Source organism: Falco naumanni, chromosome 4 (assembly GCF_017639655.2).
Source record: "Falco naumanni isolate bFalNau1 chromosome 4, bFalNau1.pat, whole genome shotgun sequence".
In the NCBI taxonomy this organism is placed as follows: Eukaryota; Metazoa; Chordata; class Aves; order Falconiformes; family Falconidae; genus Falco; species Falco naumanni.
This window is the reverse complement of record NC_054057.1, coordinates 55,368,128-55,385,719: the sequence shown is the minus strand read 5'-3', so window position 1 is coordinate 55,385,719 and position 17,592 is coordinate 55,368,128. Positions and strand designations below refer to the sequence as shown.

At 40.0% G+C, this 17,592-nt stretch overlaps 1 protein-coding gene across 4 annotated transcripts in view; it reads right to left on the bottom strand.

Annotated features, from left to right (window-relative positions):
* Positions 1–17,592, bottom strand: part of PRKAG2 (protein kinase AMP-activated non-catalytic subunit gamma 2) — a 223,167-nt gene that overhangs the window by 54,984 nt on the left and 150,591 nt on the right. For 3 of the 4 annotated variants that reach the window (XM_040592754.1, XM_040592755.1, XM_040592757.1), the window contains one exon: positions 17,341–17,555. In XM_040592754.1, coding sequence (XP_040448688.1) covers positions 17,341–17,555 — 215 coding nt within the window. Of the gene's footprint in view, positions 1–6,387; positions 6,412–17,340; positions 17,556–17,592 lie in introns of those variants that run through there. The other variant, XM_040592759.1, reaches the window with a different exon arrangement.

The window sequence follows — 17,592 nt, the reverse complement described above, 5'->3', positions numbered from 1 at the left end:
TTATCTAGTATTTATCTCCCCATAATTATTAGCCATGAGGAAATACAACTCCAAGGCTGGACATAGCTGGAAGTGACACCGAGTCTTCCAAGGTGCACATTGCATTTCACCTGCTACAAAACATGGATACGCTTATAAGAGGTCAGTTAAGCCCGTTCCATGCAAGAAGCTACACTGCACTGTGAACCTCAGAGCTTCCTGCAAGATCAGGGTTTTACAGTGGCAGAATCCATGTCCAAACCAAGAGTACTATGAGAAACTCAAGATAATTATCAAGGCAGTAATTTAATCTATAACAGAGATTTGTAATGGAAACATAGCTATGTTGTAACATCCACACTGCTTAACTGAAGGCTGGGACTCCATCCTTCGCTCTGCCTGCAGTCTCACAATTTGTTTAAACCAATTTTGGAACAAGCTGCTGATCATGGCATTCATTTTGCTCCTCACTTTGCATTCTAGCTCCTTTTGGCTTGTAGGCAACAGTGAGTCAGAACAGGAAACTGATGCAGCTGAAAACCAAAGGGACTAAAAAAAAAGACTGTGTTTTATCCAGATCAGTTCCTGATCCAGCTCACCGTGCAGCTGTATCAGCTAGCACTGGCACAAGGGGACAAGGGCAGGAGGGACAGTGGGACTACACCTTCTGGAAACAACCCACTCTTAAATCAGCTTAAATCAATGGTGAAAACACCATCTTGTTCATTGTGACCTACTACAGCATTAGACAAATTAGCAGGCATTTTTAACGGTCTTAGGTATTATGTCTCTCTACAAACTCTGCCTGTCATTTTACAAAAGGATTACTGGTTACAGACAGGGAAAAGATCTCTCATTAAAAGGACCTATAATTCCCACCAAGATGTTATTATATATTGTAACATTTCAATACCTGTTTATTGTGACTGTTTGTTCTACTGTTTCTATTAACTATAACCAAGGGATTTGTCTATATTATGGTTTAAAAGTTTGCTATCACAGTGCGTTGGGTAATCCATTTTAACTGTTTGAGATCCCTGATGCGACAAGATAGTATATACTTTGTATACTAAATACGGCTAAGCAAAATTAGTTTTGTATATTAAAGTTCAGAAGATAAATATATTCAAAACCAAAACTGCCTGAATACATTTCTTCTTTGCCAGGTTTCAGTTCAGTTTTGACAGGGGCATTACTTATGCCAAAACCCACGGAGCTACAATGTAATGCTGATACAGAAGCTTAATACAGTAGTGCCAGCAATCTTCGTAGAGCCAAAGTAAAACAACCCAAGGTTGATAAAACAGCAAAAGTTATAAAAAGGTGGATGTAAACAAAAGAGGTTTTAAGACTTCTGGGAAGGCTGGAACGTCAATTTTAATAACTTCTTACTTTGCCTGTTTTATTTAGCTGTCTAGGGTAAAGGGAATGACTAATACTCTGTAGAAGCAAAATCAGTTCTGTAAATTATACATGCACTTATAATGAATATGTTAAAACCTATCTGATAATCTAGGAGTTCTTTTGGTCCTATGTCCTCTTGAACAAATCCCATTATTTTCGTAAGAACACACTAAGTATTTAAACTGTAGGGACAGTTCAGGGATGTGAACAGCAATTAACATCAGCAAAAGATTGATGTAGTTTCCTGCCATCCTGCCTCCCTGAATTAGGAGGAATGCGTTCATTGGGATCAGACCAGCTGCGTCCAAGTGCTTTGAGTGACACCTGCTGTGTAGCTTTTCATATTGAACAAGTTACCCTAGGCTGCTGCTTCTGCAGCCAGTGGAGAAACGAACGTTTCTAGGACATCATTCACATGGCCTGTTTGAGACAACTACTTGGGATAAAAGGATTTGCAGTCACTGTACCGACTGGATCTCTAGATCTCCATTTGGTCAGGTTCATTCTGCTTAGCATATCTATCTGTAAGGGAAGGTGGGGGAGGGAGCCAAGAAACTATAAACCACTCCACGTTAACGTTGATTCCAAGATGGATAAGAGAACAAATACACCCATTTTAATTAGTCAGAGGAAAGAAAGATCATCAGTAACAGCCAACGTGTATAAACAATGCCGAGCCAATCTCAGACACTTGAATTACAGGCTGGAAGTCTTGTGGTAAGCAGATGCAGCACAAGTTAACAGGACTTTTGACACTACCTTGTATGACACTCACGAAGCCAGCCAGATAGTCTAGATGAAATGACTGCTAAAGGTCACAAGAATATTCACAAGGAAGGTAGTAAGATTTCTTTATCTAACTGCCGGGGTTTAAGAGAGGGTTCCAGAGAGGTCTGTGTTCTATCTAATATCATTCAGTGTTTTCACTGATGACTTGATGAGGGAATAATGAATAACCTGATCGCATTTTCAAATGACTCAATGGTAAAAGACACTGCTTTTTTAGGGGTAGCCTTAGAACTTAAAATAATCTTGAGAATTGCTGCAGTGCTTTGAAAAACAGAATGCACTTTGATATGGGTAAGTAGAGCACATTACACAATAATCAAATGCAAAAATAAAACAGGAAAGGATTGGCTTGCAGCAGTCTTGCAAGGAAAAGACTGAGAATGAAACTAAATGTCAGACAGCAATGTCAGATTCTTGGAAAAAAAAAAAATCACACTATCGACAAAGGTGTTACAGGTAAGACATGAAGAATCTGTCCCACACATTCCCAAGTTAGATGCCAGCCGGGATCCTGCATTCAGTTTTGGGCATTGGATTTGAGAATGAATCAAGAGAGTTCAAAGAAAAGCAACAACAATGATACGGGATTTCAGAAAACATGACCTATAAAGGACTTGAAAACCTCCCAGTTTCTTACTGGGGGAGGGGGGGAAGACTGAAGGAAAATATTTAACAGTCTCCAAATATAATGTGTGTTTGCAGGAAGAAAAGTGATAAACTGTCTCCTGGGTTGACTGGCTATGGATAAGAAATCACCTACTTAGCCTCTAGCAATGAAGTCTTAGACTGGACTTTGGGAGAACTTTCTGAACGCAACAACAGTGAAGCACCAGCACACTTTGCTGAAAAAAACTGTAAAATCTGTCACAGGAGGTTTTTAGCAACAGGTTACAATAAAAATCAGTTTGGAATTATTTACATATAGTTGATTGTGCTGTGGGGGAAAATGAATTTTTAATGTCTTTTCCAGACTTACTTTCTTTTGTTTCTATTTTTGTCCAATCTTTAGAAAAATACATTTAGTCTTAGTATGATAATTCAATGAGAACTCTTTATATATTTATAAACCCTTTATAGCCCGTTTACTAACAATCTATATACAAATGTAAATTTGCATTGTCCCCCCAACAAGTAACCTTCATTCTAATTTAGAAAAAATCTAAAGCAAATATTGTTTGAGTAATAATAAAGATTACATATTAGTCTTTGATGACTGGGTAGGAATAGAAGGAACAACCTAAAAAAAAAGAAATGCGGCTGCAAATCACAAGTCTATGTGGAACAGGCTTATTCAAGCATTGCAACAAAAACGTTACCTGTGCTTTATTTAGAAATAGGCATTTCCAGGTAATTTCAAGGCTGCCTTTCTCAAAGCTTTTCCTGACTTTTCTACTCCTCCTTTCATTCTGATCAATGAAGGCTTAACACCGATATGCTTGGGGTGCCACCTGCAAGCTCAGTTCAGCAGTAAAACTGAATGCCCTTCGAAATACTTTAGGAAAAAAAAAAAAAGCTACATACCTTATAAAACCTAATGGATTGAAGAGCAACAAGAAGGAATTCCCATCTAAATGCAAATCAAGGCAAACCCATTTTGAATGCAAGAGTAAACGACAAATGGTAATTTTCCCACCATTTGCTAGTGCTCCTTACTACAATTACAGTTCTGTACAACTCAAGTAGTTAACAGCTCTTCCCCTGATGAGCTGTCAATGGACAACTTAGAATTTTTCCAAATGTATGTCATAGATATGCTTATTCTGTTGCAATCTGTGCAAAATTAATTTAAAACACTTGCTGCTTATTTTTGGTTTAATTTAGTCTGGTTCATGAAGTGGAAAAAGAAGTTAACAGGAAAAAAAGCTTTCATCTGTTGGTTAAACTGTAAATGAAACTCCTACTTGTTTTCTGCTAGAGTGTGATAACGGATACCAGTGGCTTACGACAGCTAGAATCAGTAGGCTTAGGATTCCATCGTGGATCCCTCCTGTATTTAAAAACACTAACCGCACAGCAAAAAGGCTGACTGGGGGGTCACAGGTGGCTAGAGAACACGGTCAGTCCCAGTGAAGAGCGCTGGGCCTGGTTCTGCTACAAAGTCCTCCTTACCTCGAAAAGCTCGGAGTGAACACAGCAGCTGTGCAGGAATTGTAGTTGCTACCATTTATTCTAAGGACCCTCTGTTCCAGCACCAAACAAACTAGTAAGGAAGGGGATGCCTCACACAAAAATACTGGATTCAAGCTTTTTTCTTCCTGTACCTGGAAAGGATGCAAGAAAATCTGCTCTAGTCTTAAAAAGGCTTTTGAAATATTAAATGCTATAATCATATCAGTGCGTAGCATGTATAAACGAAGGTGGTGACAACTCAGAGATTATAATTTGTTTCGAACACAGTAACCAAATCCCGTAACAAAACCTGGCACTGAAAATGCACCCCGTATTGGCACTGTATGTTCCCCACTGGATCCTTACTGGTGTCAGTTCAGTGCTCTGTCCCTAATCTGCAAGGCCCTCAAAGAACTAGAGACACAACTATCCGGCAGCAGGTATGAAAGTGATGGAGCAAGTGTATATATATCTCTATATATCTGTTTCTAATACTGTATGGTGAGGTTGAAGATGGCTCTAATGATTTAATTTTAAAACACCTTGAACAGAGTTTGCCATCAGATAAGAACTCTACCTTGAAAGGATTTTTTTCTTCATCCCAACATCATCAGAGTATGACTCACTCAGCGGTCCTAAGCAGGAGTCTTTTGACACGGAATACAGAACAATTATATATTGCATTTTTAAACTAGTAACTAGCTTCCCACTGCAGGTATCCTCCCCACAGAACAGTAGCTATAATATTAATTACTTTACAGAGTTAATTAGTGATAAGCAGTCACAGTCGGGGATATTTAGTAGGTTAAATGGGTAACATAAATGGAACAATAATGAAATTTAGCCAAATCCTTAAAAAAAAACCCAACATAAAAGGAATAGAGGAGTTCATTCAGCACTAGGAAAGATGATGAAACGGACAACTTGCATTTCTACTAAATCTTCACTGCAATTATGGTTCTGAGTGTTGAAATCTGTTTACCCTGAAGACATGTGAACTGAATGTGCAGACTGACTTCACATTTTTAGCAGAGAGCCTTTCCTAAATATTTCTGTATGGAAATGAACTTGCAGTTTAATCCCGGTGAGTTCTGTCACTGACTTAATTGAGAGACAGGATGGATTTATAAAACTTCCTTTGACCTAACACCAGAAACAAAGAACCTATCTTATGCACAGTGTCCTGCAGCACCTCGCCTTGAGGAAAAAAAAAAAAAAGGTACCAATGACAGAAGAGTAAAGCACTTCTAAAAAATAAACTTCAAGGGAAGTAAAAGACCAAGGAATAGTCTAGATCCCCAGCTAAATTCTTACAGGGAAGTCAAGGCAGAGTGGAGAAGAGGCAGGATTTGTTTATAAAACCTCTAATCTCTAGTTGTGTGTCCGATCCTGTATCACTGTGCAACTCAGATAAGGCAGAGCTCTGAGTCTCGTCATTAATTAGCCTTTGTGGTGCATATTCATTCCTCAGATTACTCATGCAGAATATAGGTGGGGTCTGCATCAGTAGTATCAGCATATATTATTAATCAAACAGCCCAACAATTTAAATTCTGTCCTTTTGAACACAAAGTTCAAAAAAGTTAAGTACCTGTGACGAACTAACCTGAGTTTATTAAGAACACTGATGTTACAAGCACACTACCTGATTCTGCAAACACGGGGATGCCACTTGGTTTTAATCTATTCCAGAGTTTTTAAGTGTTCTTGTCTTAAATGTTTTTTATCATATATGCTTGAAAAGATGTACTTCAGCTGTTTTCACACATATGCTTGAGTGCTCCTTAGTGTCTTTGAAACAGGACCTACCTCTTACCATGCTGAGGGGCACGGTTAAGGGCAAGGGGAAATTATTGCTGGAGAGAGCCGCAGTAATCAGGTAATAAGCAGGATTACAGGAGATACTTTGTTGTGACAAACGTACATTAAAACAAACAAACAAACAAAGAACAGATTAAGATAATATTAATGGTAAAAAAACAGGTAAGCATCCGCTAATTTGAAGTGAATGGAAAAGAAGAGCAAGTGTGAGCCCACATTTACGTGGGTCTTAATTCACTGGCATTGAATACAGGATTATTTGTGTTAGTTAAAGTTATGACTTACTTAAGTACTTTAGTTGGATTGAGGCCAGAGTACCGATGAGTAATCTGCAGAACAGAGGCCACTGAGAATAACAAATCAAAAAAAAATACTCAGAGCCAAATCTGATTTAAACAAACACATTTACTATACACCATTTCACTTTCTTCATCTTAATGTTATATTTCGAAGCCTTGGTCACGGATAGTGACTTCACTGTGCAAACACTTACTACACCAGCTTTCAATTACGACATATTTTAAACTTAAAATGAAATACCTTTTCACTAACAAAGCCTGAAGTCAATTGGTATCACATTTCAAATGTGAGTAAACTACACAAAATTCTAGTAACCTATTACTAGCCTATAACTAAACCCTAATTTTCATGATCATCGGTAATTTTGAAAGGATGGAAGCATATCTATTGAGCCTAGATGTTAGCAGGATGATGCAGGTCAGCATTACAGGGGTGATTTACCAAAAAATAGAGACAACATTCAGCTCAGAGCTTAATCACCCACAATCTCAACAAAATTTCTTCAAGAAATGTACACAGACCTGGACTGAACAAATAATTTGCTCAGTGGCACAAGCTGTGCTAAGAAGCAGGTAACTGCAGGCTAAACATGGAATAAATGAGCTGTGTCATAGGTGGCCACTTTCTGCAGAGTTTATCGTGACTGAGGATCTCAACAGGACTCCTGAAGGAGTGTTTTAAAGCTATCTCAAAGACGCAGGCAAAGACAATGAAGTGTTTTTCAGTGCAGTTCTAGGAGGACTTTAAACATCTAAGAAGGACTTCCTCATAGCACTCAGGGCTTGTGTGTTTGCATTAGATTTCAAGTCCACCCCACAGCTGACAACTCTAGGCATGAGCACCATCAGTGGCTCCACTAAAGCTTGTGGAGTCTGTTATTTCAGAGCTGCTACTATTATGCGTAGACAAACCAATACATTAATAAACTTCCTTCAACACAGAGCCTATGGTTGACCTGTAATCTCTGAATAAATTCATTTTTGACAAAAAGCTGGTTTTCAGATAGCACTGAATCTGCATAGCTTGAGGAAGCTAACCCTCGTCCTGAATTACTTCCAGATCTACTACTGATCACTTCAGGCCTAATTTTTGTGCACTGCTTCTTTTTTATTGTTACGCACAAAAGAAATCTGCAATGACAGCAACATGCCATGGATATCTTCCTTCTGTCATGCATGCTTTCCCTTTTGAAAGCCTCTTAACTATATCCTTCCATCATTTCAGGTATGCTGCAGGTGAAACCAGGTCATCCTCTGTACTGGTTCTGTGTTTGACACTGTCTGGGAAGGACCAAAGCAAGGGCTGTGCTAAGCAAGAAGCATATCAAGTATCTGAGCTAAATGTTTTATGACTACAAACAATACCGTAAAGAGACATGGAAATACTGGGAAGGTTTTTCCCTGTATACCAGGAACTAGAATTAAAAAAATCCCTGAAATTAGTTCCACGCTAAGGACCAGGGATACACCTCCAGGAAGCCCGCCACCTTGCTCTTGCTACTGCTGACCTTGTGGAGATGCGGATACAAAAGTGTATTCACGGGCAGTGGATGCTTATAGTGTGGATATGGCAAACACTGGGTGCACAAACACGTAAGCTTAGATGCAAATTTAGTCTGTAGTTAAATGTCCACAAAGAGCTGAAATTGTTTCTTAACATGCCTCCCTAGGGCTTGGAAGAGCAGCCTACTTTACAGTGGTCTTTTCTGTAAATCTTGATATCCTCTGAAAACATGATGGTTTCCTACACACAGTTACAGTCTCTAAGTGTAAAACCCTGTTGCTACAAAAAGTACAACACATGCTATCTATGGTTAACTTATCTTAAGTCACTTGCAGCTCTTGTTCAAAAATATCTGACTTCTGTAGAACTTTTTAATGTATTTATCATCATAACATCTCTTTGACTTGAAGGAGTGTAACCCAGTTGTGTTTTTACAGATGGGAAACTGAGGCACTGGGAGACCAAGTGACTTAGAGCTGCACAAGTGATCTCTGACAGGGCAGATAGTTTAGTCAAGTAGTCAGCTCACTCTGATCTCCAAAGCATCCCCAGCTACTGGCACTATATTTTCATTCTTTTAAAACTCTTGTTTTCCTTACTGACTCTGCAACAGAAACACTGTTGAATTCCAAGATTTCTTCTCTAAAACAGCAACATCCAAATGCTTGGGACCATGAGAAAAAGAAGGAAGGCTAAGGAAGGCATCCTTTTCTTCAAAATGTAACCTCTGTACCCGTAAGATCTTGGATGATGGAAGAAACTACTTGGTGACCAGTTTGTGTTGTGTCCTTTTGTACCATAGCCATGCTCGGTGGCATCTTGTTGCCTTTTTCTGAAGACATATTCCAAGAAAGTTGTGCACTTTCCATGGAAACTCTTCCTTGCAGTGCTTCCTAAGAAATCAGCTTTGACAGCATCCTTCCCCGGCGTGCAACAGGTCTGTTGGGATGTACTCGTGCACGGTCATTATCAGTGTGCTTAAGGAAAAGGGGTAGGAGAGGAATTTGTTGTCTTCTTCCAGAAGTCATGTGTTCGTCAATAGCTGTTTGCATTTCTGTAAGGAGCTGGATCCTGACCTAGTACACACCACAAATGTTTCCAAGTAAATACAATCCCAACAGCCAAAGCCTGAAAGGCCAAACACACAACAGCAGGCAGATAGGGATCTTGCAGCTGCTGCTCTCCCTGCCACTCAGTGATTAGCTATTTTCCATTGTCACCAGGAGCTCTCTTCTCTTCTGCTGCCCAAGCTCTTTCCCTTGCTTAGTCTTTTCTGAACCTTTAATGTTTTCCCCAACTCTTATTTTTTTCCATCCTCTGTCTGTCCATCAGCTTCCTTTCTCATCTTCAGCACTTGTGCTAGTCATTTGTGTTTTAATAGAATAACATTGTACAAAGACCCCGATCCAGCAGTGGCTTAGCATGCACATCGCTTTAAGTGCTCTAGTACTGTTGAGTCCAACGGGGCTACCAAAATGCTTAAAATTAACCACACATTAAGTGCTTTCCTGGATCGAGGCCATCATCACATTGACATTCACCAAAACAAAACAGCACCTGAGATTCAGCAACATAAATACATAGCAACCCCAACCAAACACAGTGCTGTAACCTTCAAGTTACCCTTCTCCAGTGCCTTCTGTCATTGCTAGCTATGTTATGGCTAAACTTCAAATCTGTTCTGCAAGCGTATGCCAGAAGTAGTGCTTAGGAACAATCCTGTTTAAGCCAATGCTTTCTTACCGTTTTAGAATCTGCCTGCCCTGTTTTGCTAGATCAGGCTCTTGGACAATACGGTCCTCAGGGCAAGAATCACGTTTATTTTTTCTACTTGAATCATATGTGCTCATGTACCACAAAATAGCAGTTAGTAACTTTTTGTTCCGAGGTATGAGGAAGAAGACTGTCTACATACTGTGGATGCCCTGGCTCGTGCAATTCTAAGTGAAAAAGTATGATAGATAAAAATTTTGGAAGTCTAAGGTATTAACCTTATCACTGGCAATTTACTGTAACCTTACACATGAAGAAAGACTAAATTAGAACCTCCCTTCTCGAATTTTGCCCCCTCCCCTTCTTTTGCTGATATTCTACCTTTTCTCTTTTAGTCTCTGTTGATTACTTGACCGGTTTACACTTCAGTTTATAATCCCCATATGGTAGAAGCCTTGCCCTTTGTTAATCATAAAATAAGATTATGCATACCTTGGGCACGGTACAAATCATTACTGTCCTCCTACAAATGTCTTCCACATGGCCCCACCCTCAGTTCCAGCTGAGAGCGCTGTTGTGAACAAGCTCAAAGAATAAATATTTTGCATTCATTTCACCAGCACAATGGAAACATTTTTCCAAGCTGCTGCCAAGATGGTATCTAGTCCTCTTCTGAGTCAGCAGCCCATGCAGCTGACTTTCAAATGGCCCAACTTGCTTGATTGTAATCTTAAAAGAAGAAAACACAGATGCAAGCTGTATTTTTAAGAGCTGTATAGCTTTCTTCACGCACAAGCAGGTAGTGACACTATAAAATACGAAAGCTGGGGGGAAGAAGCCATACAGAAGTGAATGTTGTTTGTGACATCCCCTTTATTTTTCCCAGCTTCAACAGTTCATCCAGTCAGAGGAAGGGACTGGAGAATGTTGTGAGGAAGTGAGAAAGGAGTATCACTGCTTTATGTTGTCCATATCCTTTTGGTAACAACCAGCTTTTTACATACTTTAAAGCTCTGTTGGCCATTAAAGACTGTGTATCTAAAAATAAAATATAGACAAAACCAGGCTAAGGGAGATGTAGATGGCAAGGAATTCATAGCATTCCCTTCCATAGGCGCTTTTTGCTTATTCTTAGCTGTATTTTCCCTGTAGTCCAACACATGAGCCGGCATAGTGCAACAGAAAGGTTCAAAACTCTGCGACTCTCCTCCATTCTCATGGAAGGACTTTGGTCTATAATCCCTACTGCTTTGTGAATGAACAGCCTAGATGGACACAACGTTTTGTGTTCCAAAATTGCCCAGATATAGCTAGTAAGAAACTGTCAGTGACCCTATATTAACCTGCAACTTTACATTAAATCAGAGAGTATGTATCCAGCTTCTAATTGCTGACAGAGCTTACTGTTACGAAAAGTTCCCATTTTCTAGCAAAATAACAGTGTGCTTGTTAAATTAACAAGTCTGAAAATCAGACATAAATTGTGCCATGAGAAATCAGTTCAATGGGTAAAACCAGGCTGTCAGTCTTAAAGCACCCTCTTAAATCATGTTACTCAAAAGAGATCTATTTATATAGACACATGAGGCCAGTTCCTTAGGTTTAGCCTTTTTATACCATGCATAGTGCAGGACTTAGGGTGATAAAAGTAACTTAGCTAAAGCTAAGCCACTAACTCTGTCTTCAGGATGCTAGGGTCATGATTTTGGTATTAATGTGTATCTTAAAAAAGACTCATAGATGCTCTAGTTTTAATTGCCTTAGCTACTTACAGCCTTATGAGAGCTGTCAAAGCAGCTGGGAATTGAGTGGACTCAGCATTCTGGCTTTTCATCCTTTCCACCCAGCCTTCTCCTTTTGATCCAGGACAAGGAGGAATGGTAATTGTAGGATTCCATGCCATTAAAATAAATCCTCCACTGAGTAAATCCACAGATAGTTGATTAAATTATCTCTGTGGCTGCAGAAAAAGCCACAAACTGACACAGACACGCATTTCCTTAGGGCAGAAAAGATAATCTTTGTGCAGTACAATTTCTCTGCATCCTAAGATTGATTGCTGTGAATTTGAACACTGCAACCAGAATACAAATACATTAGGAAACCAGTGTTTCAGGAGGTTGTGGCTGGACATTTTTTCTTCTAAACGAAGTAAGTAGCTTTAAAAAAAACAGAAAAATGACCAGTAGAAAATGGATAGCAAGATGTTTGTTGCATATGCTAAATACTAAAAGGGGAAGGTGATACCAAATGTGATGTAAAAGATAAGACTAATAGGGAGAAGGTGAACTGGGAAAACAGAATATTAATTAAATGGGAGCTGTAATTAAAAAGAAGTCGTGTGGTATAGCTGAAGCTTTCTATTTTCTATTGAATGTTCAGTTGCAAGTCATTTTACTGGTTCATTTGTTCTTCATGTCCTACTGAATCTTACTATAGACTTGCCAACCATATTAAATAATTCTTCTGTGAACCTACATTCAATTCAGTGGAGCTACTGTGATGCTCTGTCAAAGGACACTGAAATCAAATCAGGTGGGCTCAAAAGATTTTCCCATTAATATTGTGTGCAATCGTTACATAGTTCATAAAAAAGTTATTCCTTCATTAGGATTGCAACTAGTTAGTTACATGCCAACTGCTGGACAAGTATATAACATTTTTAAATTAAACATACTTTCAGGTGGACAGCAACAGTTCCAGTAAAGAGAAATATTTGAACAATGACAGCTTGTTACAGCCCATAGGATCTATTAGAGAACACTATCATCTCCCCAAAGGAGTGCTGGTATTAAAGCACTTAAAACTAGTCTGGACACAACACCACTGCAAGAGCTTTCTTCACTGGTAAATGACAGCCCTTCTGGCTTTAATTTCTGTGATCAGTTTACTGTGGTGTAAATCAAAGCTGAATCACAGTAATGTCTTGGCACTCTTAATATATTGCCTTAAACCACATGAATGCTGAAATAGGGAGTTCTTGTACATTTGCAGACTGAATTCCTTTTTTTTCCCAGCCTGTGCCTTTTTTTCTTTTTTAAGACAACATCAGAATCAAAGAATGCTTTTCTGTTCTCTTCATCCGATTGAAACCTCTTTAATCAGCCAGCTAGATGATGGAGCTCTGATGGGTGGCATGGCTTTTTGGAGACAGCCAAACTGAAGGCCCTGCTGCACATACCCTGGCTTCCAGGCTCCTTGCCAGCAGCAGGGTGTGATGTAACAGCCTTTCATGCTGAACAAGTTAACAGCCCTGGGTTTGAGTTTACTACGTTTTGGCTAAGAAACAGCACAAATGGCCTTGCAGGGAAGTGCTACCATTTAACAAGCAGGTAGCTGCAGAAACAGTCTTGTTTCTCTCTCCGTATCTAGGACTGGAAGCGAGTCCCAGCTGTACGTTAACGTCTCTCCTCTTCCAGATGCTGCAGCAGCAAAGTGTGTGTAAAATGAATCCAAACCAGACTCTCTCAGTCCCTCCTGTGTGCTATATCTGCAGTTTTAACAGGACTGGCTCACACAAAGGAGTAAGTCTCAGACTACCTTCTGGCTAAGATCCCTCTTTTTAAGAACATTCTGGGAAATTTCTTGGCTCAGAAGTTATTTGGAGAGCAGTGGATAACTACACAATCACAGGGAAAGGGCCATTTGAAACCATGGTTTGCCATTGTCACTTCTGAGCAGAGGAAGCCCCAACCCTGTTTTTCACCAGAACAGAACTCGAAGGCAACTCCTCAGTTTGGAGCTAGCATCTTCTTTCTCTGGCCTGGACTCCTCTCATGCTGGGAAAAGGGAAACCCATAAAGGCCAGCAAATGATGTACCACAAAAAATGACTGTGTTTGCAGGAGACAGGAGCACTGCTGTTTTCACAGTATCTTATGCATCAGTGGAAGAAGAAGAAAGGATGAAATGGAAAGGATACAACCACATCAAGCTCAGCGTACTACATTCCACTTTAAAATACGGGCAAAGCGGAAACAGGGCAAACATGTTCGTTATTGAATTTGCAACCTCTCTACATTCCTTTCATGGCTAGTAATGTCACATTAGAGAAGAGTTATCATTTACCACTTACTGCCTGAAGGTTACACAGTCCAAACAACACAAGGCCGAAGTACAGAGTCATGAACTGTACTATGAAAAATCAAATTGCTCCTTCCCCATTTAATGCAGCACAAAGTAATCTTTTGGTATAGCTTTGATCTCTTATCAGCTGAATTTCTCATTATAACCTTCTAACTCCACCGCTTGGAACACCTCCACACCCAGAAGAAAGCCTGTAAGAGCTGCTGCCACGGTGTGTCACAGGCTCATCACATCTCGCTTGGGACATCTAACAGAAGTGCCTCAGTCAGAAATGCAGCACCTGGAGTCACTCCCTTTATAACCAGCGCCAAAGGCTCTCCAGCCCACTGAAGAGCTGATTCATCCCCTGCAAATGCCTCTCGGTATCCCACAGAGGCAACTGGAGCTACTATACTCCCAACTTAAGCGGCTCAGATAGGTTTCTAAAGTTAGGTGGGATAAATGCAGACCGTAGTGATTATCAGAGACATCCATTTAGCATGCGGTTAATTGCTTAGCTTTGTATACCGCGTTGAGATGATACTCACTGAGGGAGGATCTCCCTCTGTCAGGAGTTATCTCCCACTTTTTATTCCCCTCACCAAAATTCATAGCTTAAATATCACATCAGAATAGACACTAAGTGCTACTAAAACATGAAAGGTTTAGGGAAATAAAGATTCTTATTCTCTCCTCCATGCCTTCCCTTTTACTGAACAGATTTAACCATTCTGCACCACAGTCTCAGACATACAAAAACCAAGTACACAACTGGCTTCAAATGCAGTTCATTACAAAAATGGGCTAAGATTAGTTCCAGGTCCTGATATGGCACCTTCCTATAGCTATCTGCTGTTTTGTAGGGTTTTTTTTAATAATAATTCTGGGTCTGGGTCCTCTTTGCTACTGCAATATATACAGCAATCATAAAAAATTTGTAATAGTTCTGGGATCTCAGACATTATCATCGTTAGTTAAGCAATGTAATAAGTAAATAAGATTTAAGTTGACAGGGCCCTGTAGATAAGAGCCAGCTTCTTGTTTCAGATGTGAACACAGAAACTTCCCTGTCATTAAACTGATCATTTAACAGCATGGCCACTATGAAACCATATATCATATAATTTATAGTGTGGTTTTAAGATCATTGGAATTGTTATGCCAAGAAATGGTGATCTAAGTAAACAAGAAATTGAGTTTGCCTTTTACAGATTTGTTTAGGGTATGTGCATTGTGAAAACATGTAATTATTAACACACAGCTCTGGATAAATGAAATGTTTGAAATACAGTACTCAAATCAAGAATGTTGGTCTACTGCCATCATATTTGTAAAGGAATGCTAGGTAAATCATGTACAGGGACTGAAGGACACTACAGTCCTGAGTGAACACCCATCAGCTTCAGATTCACGCCTTTCTGCAGAAACTCAGCCTTTCCTTCCTCTAACAGTTTCTCCTACTGGAAGAGCTCAGCAAATCTCTCTCTCATCTATGTTGAAAATTAAACATCCAGGGCTTTGTTCCTCACAGATCTGTAGCTGCTGACGTTTGTTCCCAAGTAAACCAAAAAATCTAATGATTCACTGGCAGCCGTGCACACTCACTGTTCTCAGATAAAAATGAGTACAGAAGGTACAAAACCAAGATAACCAGGTGCTATACATCCTATGTATTTCTGTATCTTCTGAACAGGAGATAATTGAGTCCAACATACTGAGTTTCCATCCAGACTCTCTCTTGTACATATACACAACCACAACAGTTGATAAGTACTTGCTGAGAATTCTGTTCCTTTATTCTGGCATATTCTGCTTAACTTCATATTGTCTGAATCAGCAAATAATTAAGAACAACACAAACTTTTCAGTCTTTTGGTCAGTGGAATGTGCTAAGATTATGTTTTTCCCTATGTCTATTCTAACAGGTACAATAGACCACTCTGTAGCTGCATAACACAGAAAAACTTATTCATTTGAAAATAATATGGCTGATTGACTGAAACCTACCAAAAATACTTTTGTGTCCTACAAGCCTTTGAGTGTCATAATTTATGTATCCCAAGACTACTACTTAGATGAAAAAGCAGAGAGTTGGTTGAAGAAAAGTTACTGCTGGACTGCCCCAACTATAAATTCATGTTATCTATTTCATTTTATTTGATACTTTAATTATTTACTTCTGCATAGCAGCAGAACAGAAAGTCTAGGGAGAGTTTGACTTGCTTAATCTAGAAAAACAAAGGTTGGTTACAGGTACAAAAGGATGTAACAAACAATGAATGAAAATGGCTATTAATCATAAAGGCAAATGATCATAGCCTCTCCACAGAAAAAAAAAAAAAAGGATTAATGAAAATCAGAGACTCCCCAACCATTACAGAAAGGGTCCCCAAAACAGGGCACGTGTTTAACTGGATGTGTGAAGGACTTGGAAGTAGTAAGTGAATGTTGATCCAGTACCTAAACACTTCCAGCATAACAATGGCTGCTGCTACTGTGGAGGTGCCTGACACAAGGGCAGAAAGGTTTTGGGATGCTGTGTTAGCGCACTCAGATCCCAAGCAGCTTTCCCATGGGCGAGTGGGAGGAAGCTTCCTGCTTTAAAAAATAACTAAGAACTGGAATGAAACAGAACTTGTAGTCATTCCACAGGGAAACAGACTTCATGGACCTTTATGCCATTTGCAGTTGTACATTTCTAGATATAGTAAATGTCAAAGATTTCATATTCTGAGGGGGAAAAAAAAAAGAAAAGCTGGGAAAGAGATGCAGGATAGTTAACTGGTGACAGATCACAGTCTGCTAGTTCCATGAGGGAGGGGAACGGTGAATGGAAAGATACAGTTAATGCAAGAAAAATAACACAAAAAAAGAAAGAAGGGGCAAAAAAGGCAGAGGAGAAAAGAAAAGGAGTGATGCCTCTGAGGCTCAGGCTGGCCAAAGGAGAGGGGAGGAGGCACAACGTCATGCAGTGCGGATGTTGTGGTGGAGAGTATCAGAGGCTGGAATTCACATGTTGCCAGGAACTGCTGAGGTCACGCATTCCCAGGAGCTGAAGAAACCACTCTTACAAAGACAACTCTACTATGTGGAGGGCTTGATGAATACCCCGGTAGTGCTGCCCTTCTCCCTCTACGCTCAGAGCTGGGGCAGGAGGTGTGATAGCAACTAGTGCCGTTAGTCACCAGCTGTCCCAGTCATCTCAGACTCCAGAGGCAGCAGGCACTCAGGACTCCTGCAGCTCACGCTCTGAATTTCTTTTCGATATGCTCTCCTTGTCTGCTAGCTCTCTCATCAGCTCTCCCTAAGGGAGAGAAAAGACAATCCTACATAAAATGTTATCCTTCTCTAAAGCGGCATCTCAGCAGTGTATGTTGGGATCTGTAGCCGTATCAAAACTCACTTGAGAAGCATGCAAAAATGAGTTGCTATTTGGGTAAACCAGAAGAGGAGCTGCCATCTTGGGGTTCCTAGTGCCTTATCAGCTGAATACTGGGCAAGCTGAGACAAGGCTGAAGTAAAGAGCCGACGACATTGTCTCACACTGTGTCCACATTATGGACAGTATGGTTCTAGCCCATTGGTTGCAATACTAGAAACAGTTAACACACAACCCTGTACATTTGCCAGTGGAAAACTGGACACATGCTTTACTTACTGGTTTTGAGGTAGCACAGGGAGCTGGTGTCATGATAGGAGGCTTGGCTGCACTTTGAGATGGAGGCAAAGAAAATCTCTGCCCTGTGTCCGGAGGTGAAGAACAATGAATCCGTGTTTCTAGTCTCTCGGGCTCATGCTTATAGGATTCAAGAGGAAACGTGGGCTGCTTGGTCACTTGTGTTGGGGTGGATGGAGAAGAGGAGAGGCCAGAGGCTGTAAACAAGAATAATTACCAGAGATCAGTTCAGAA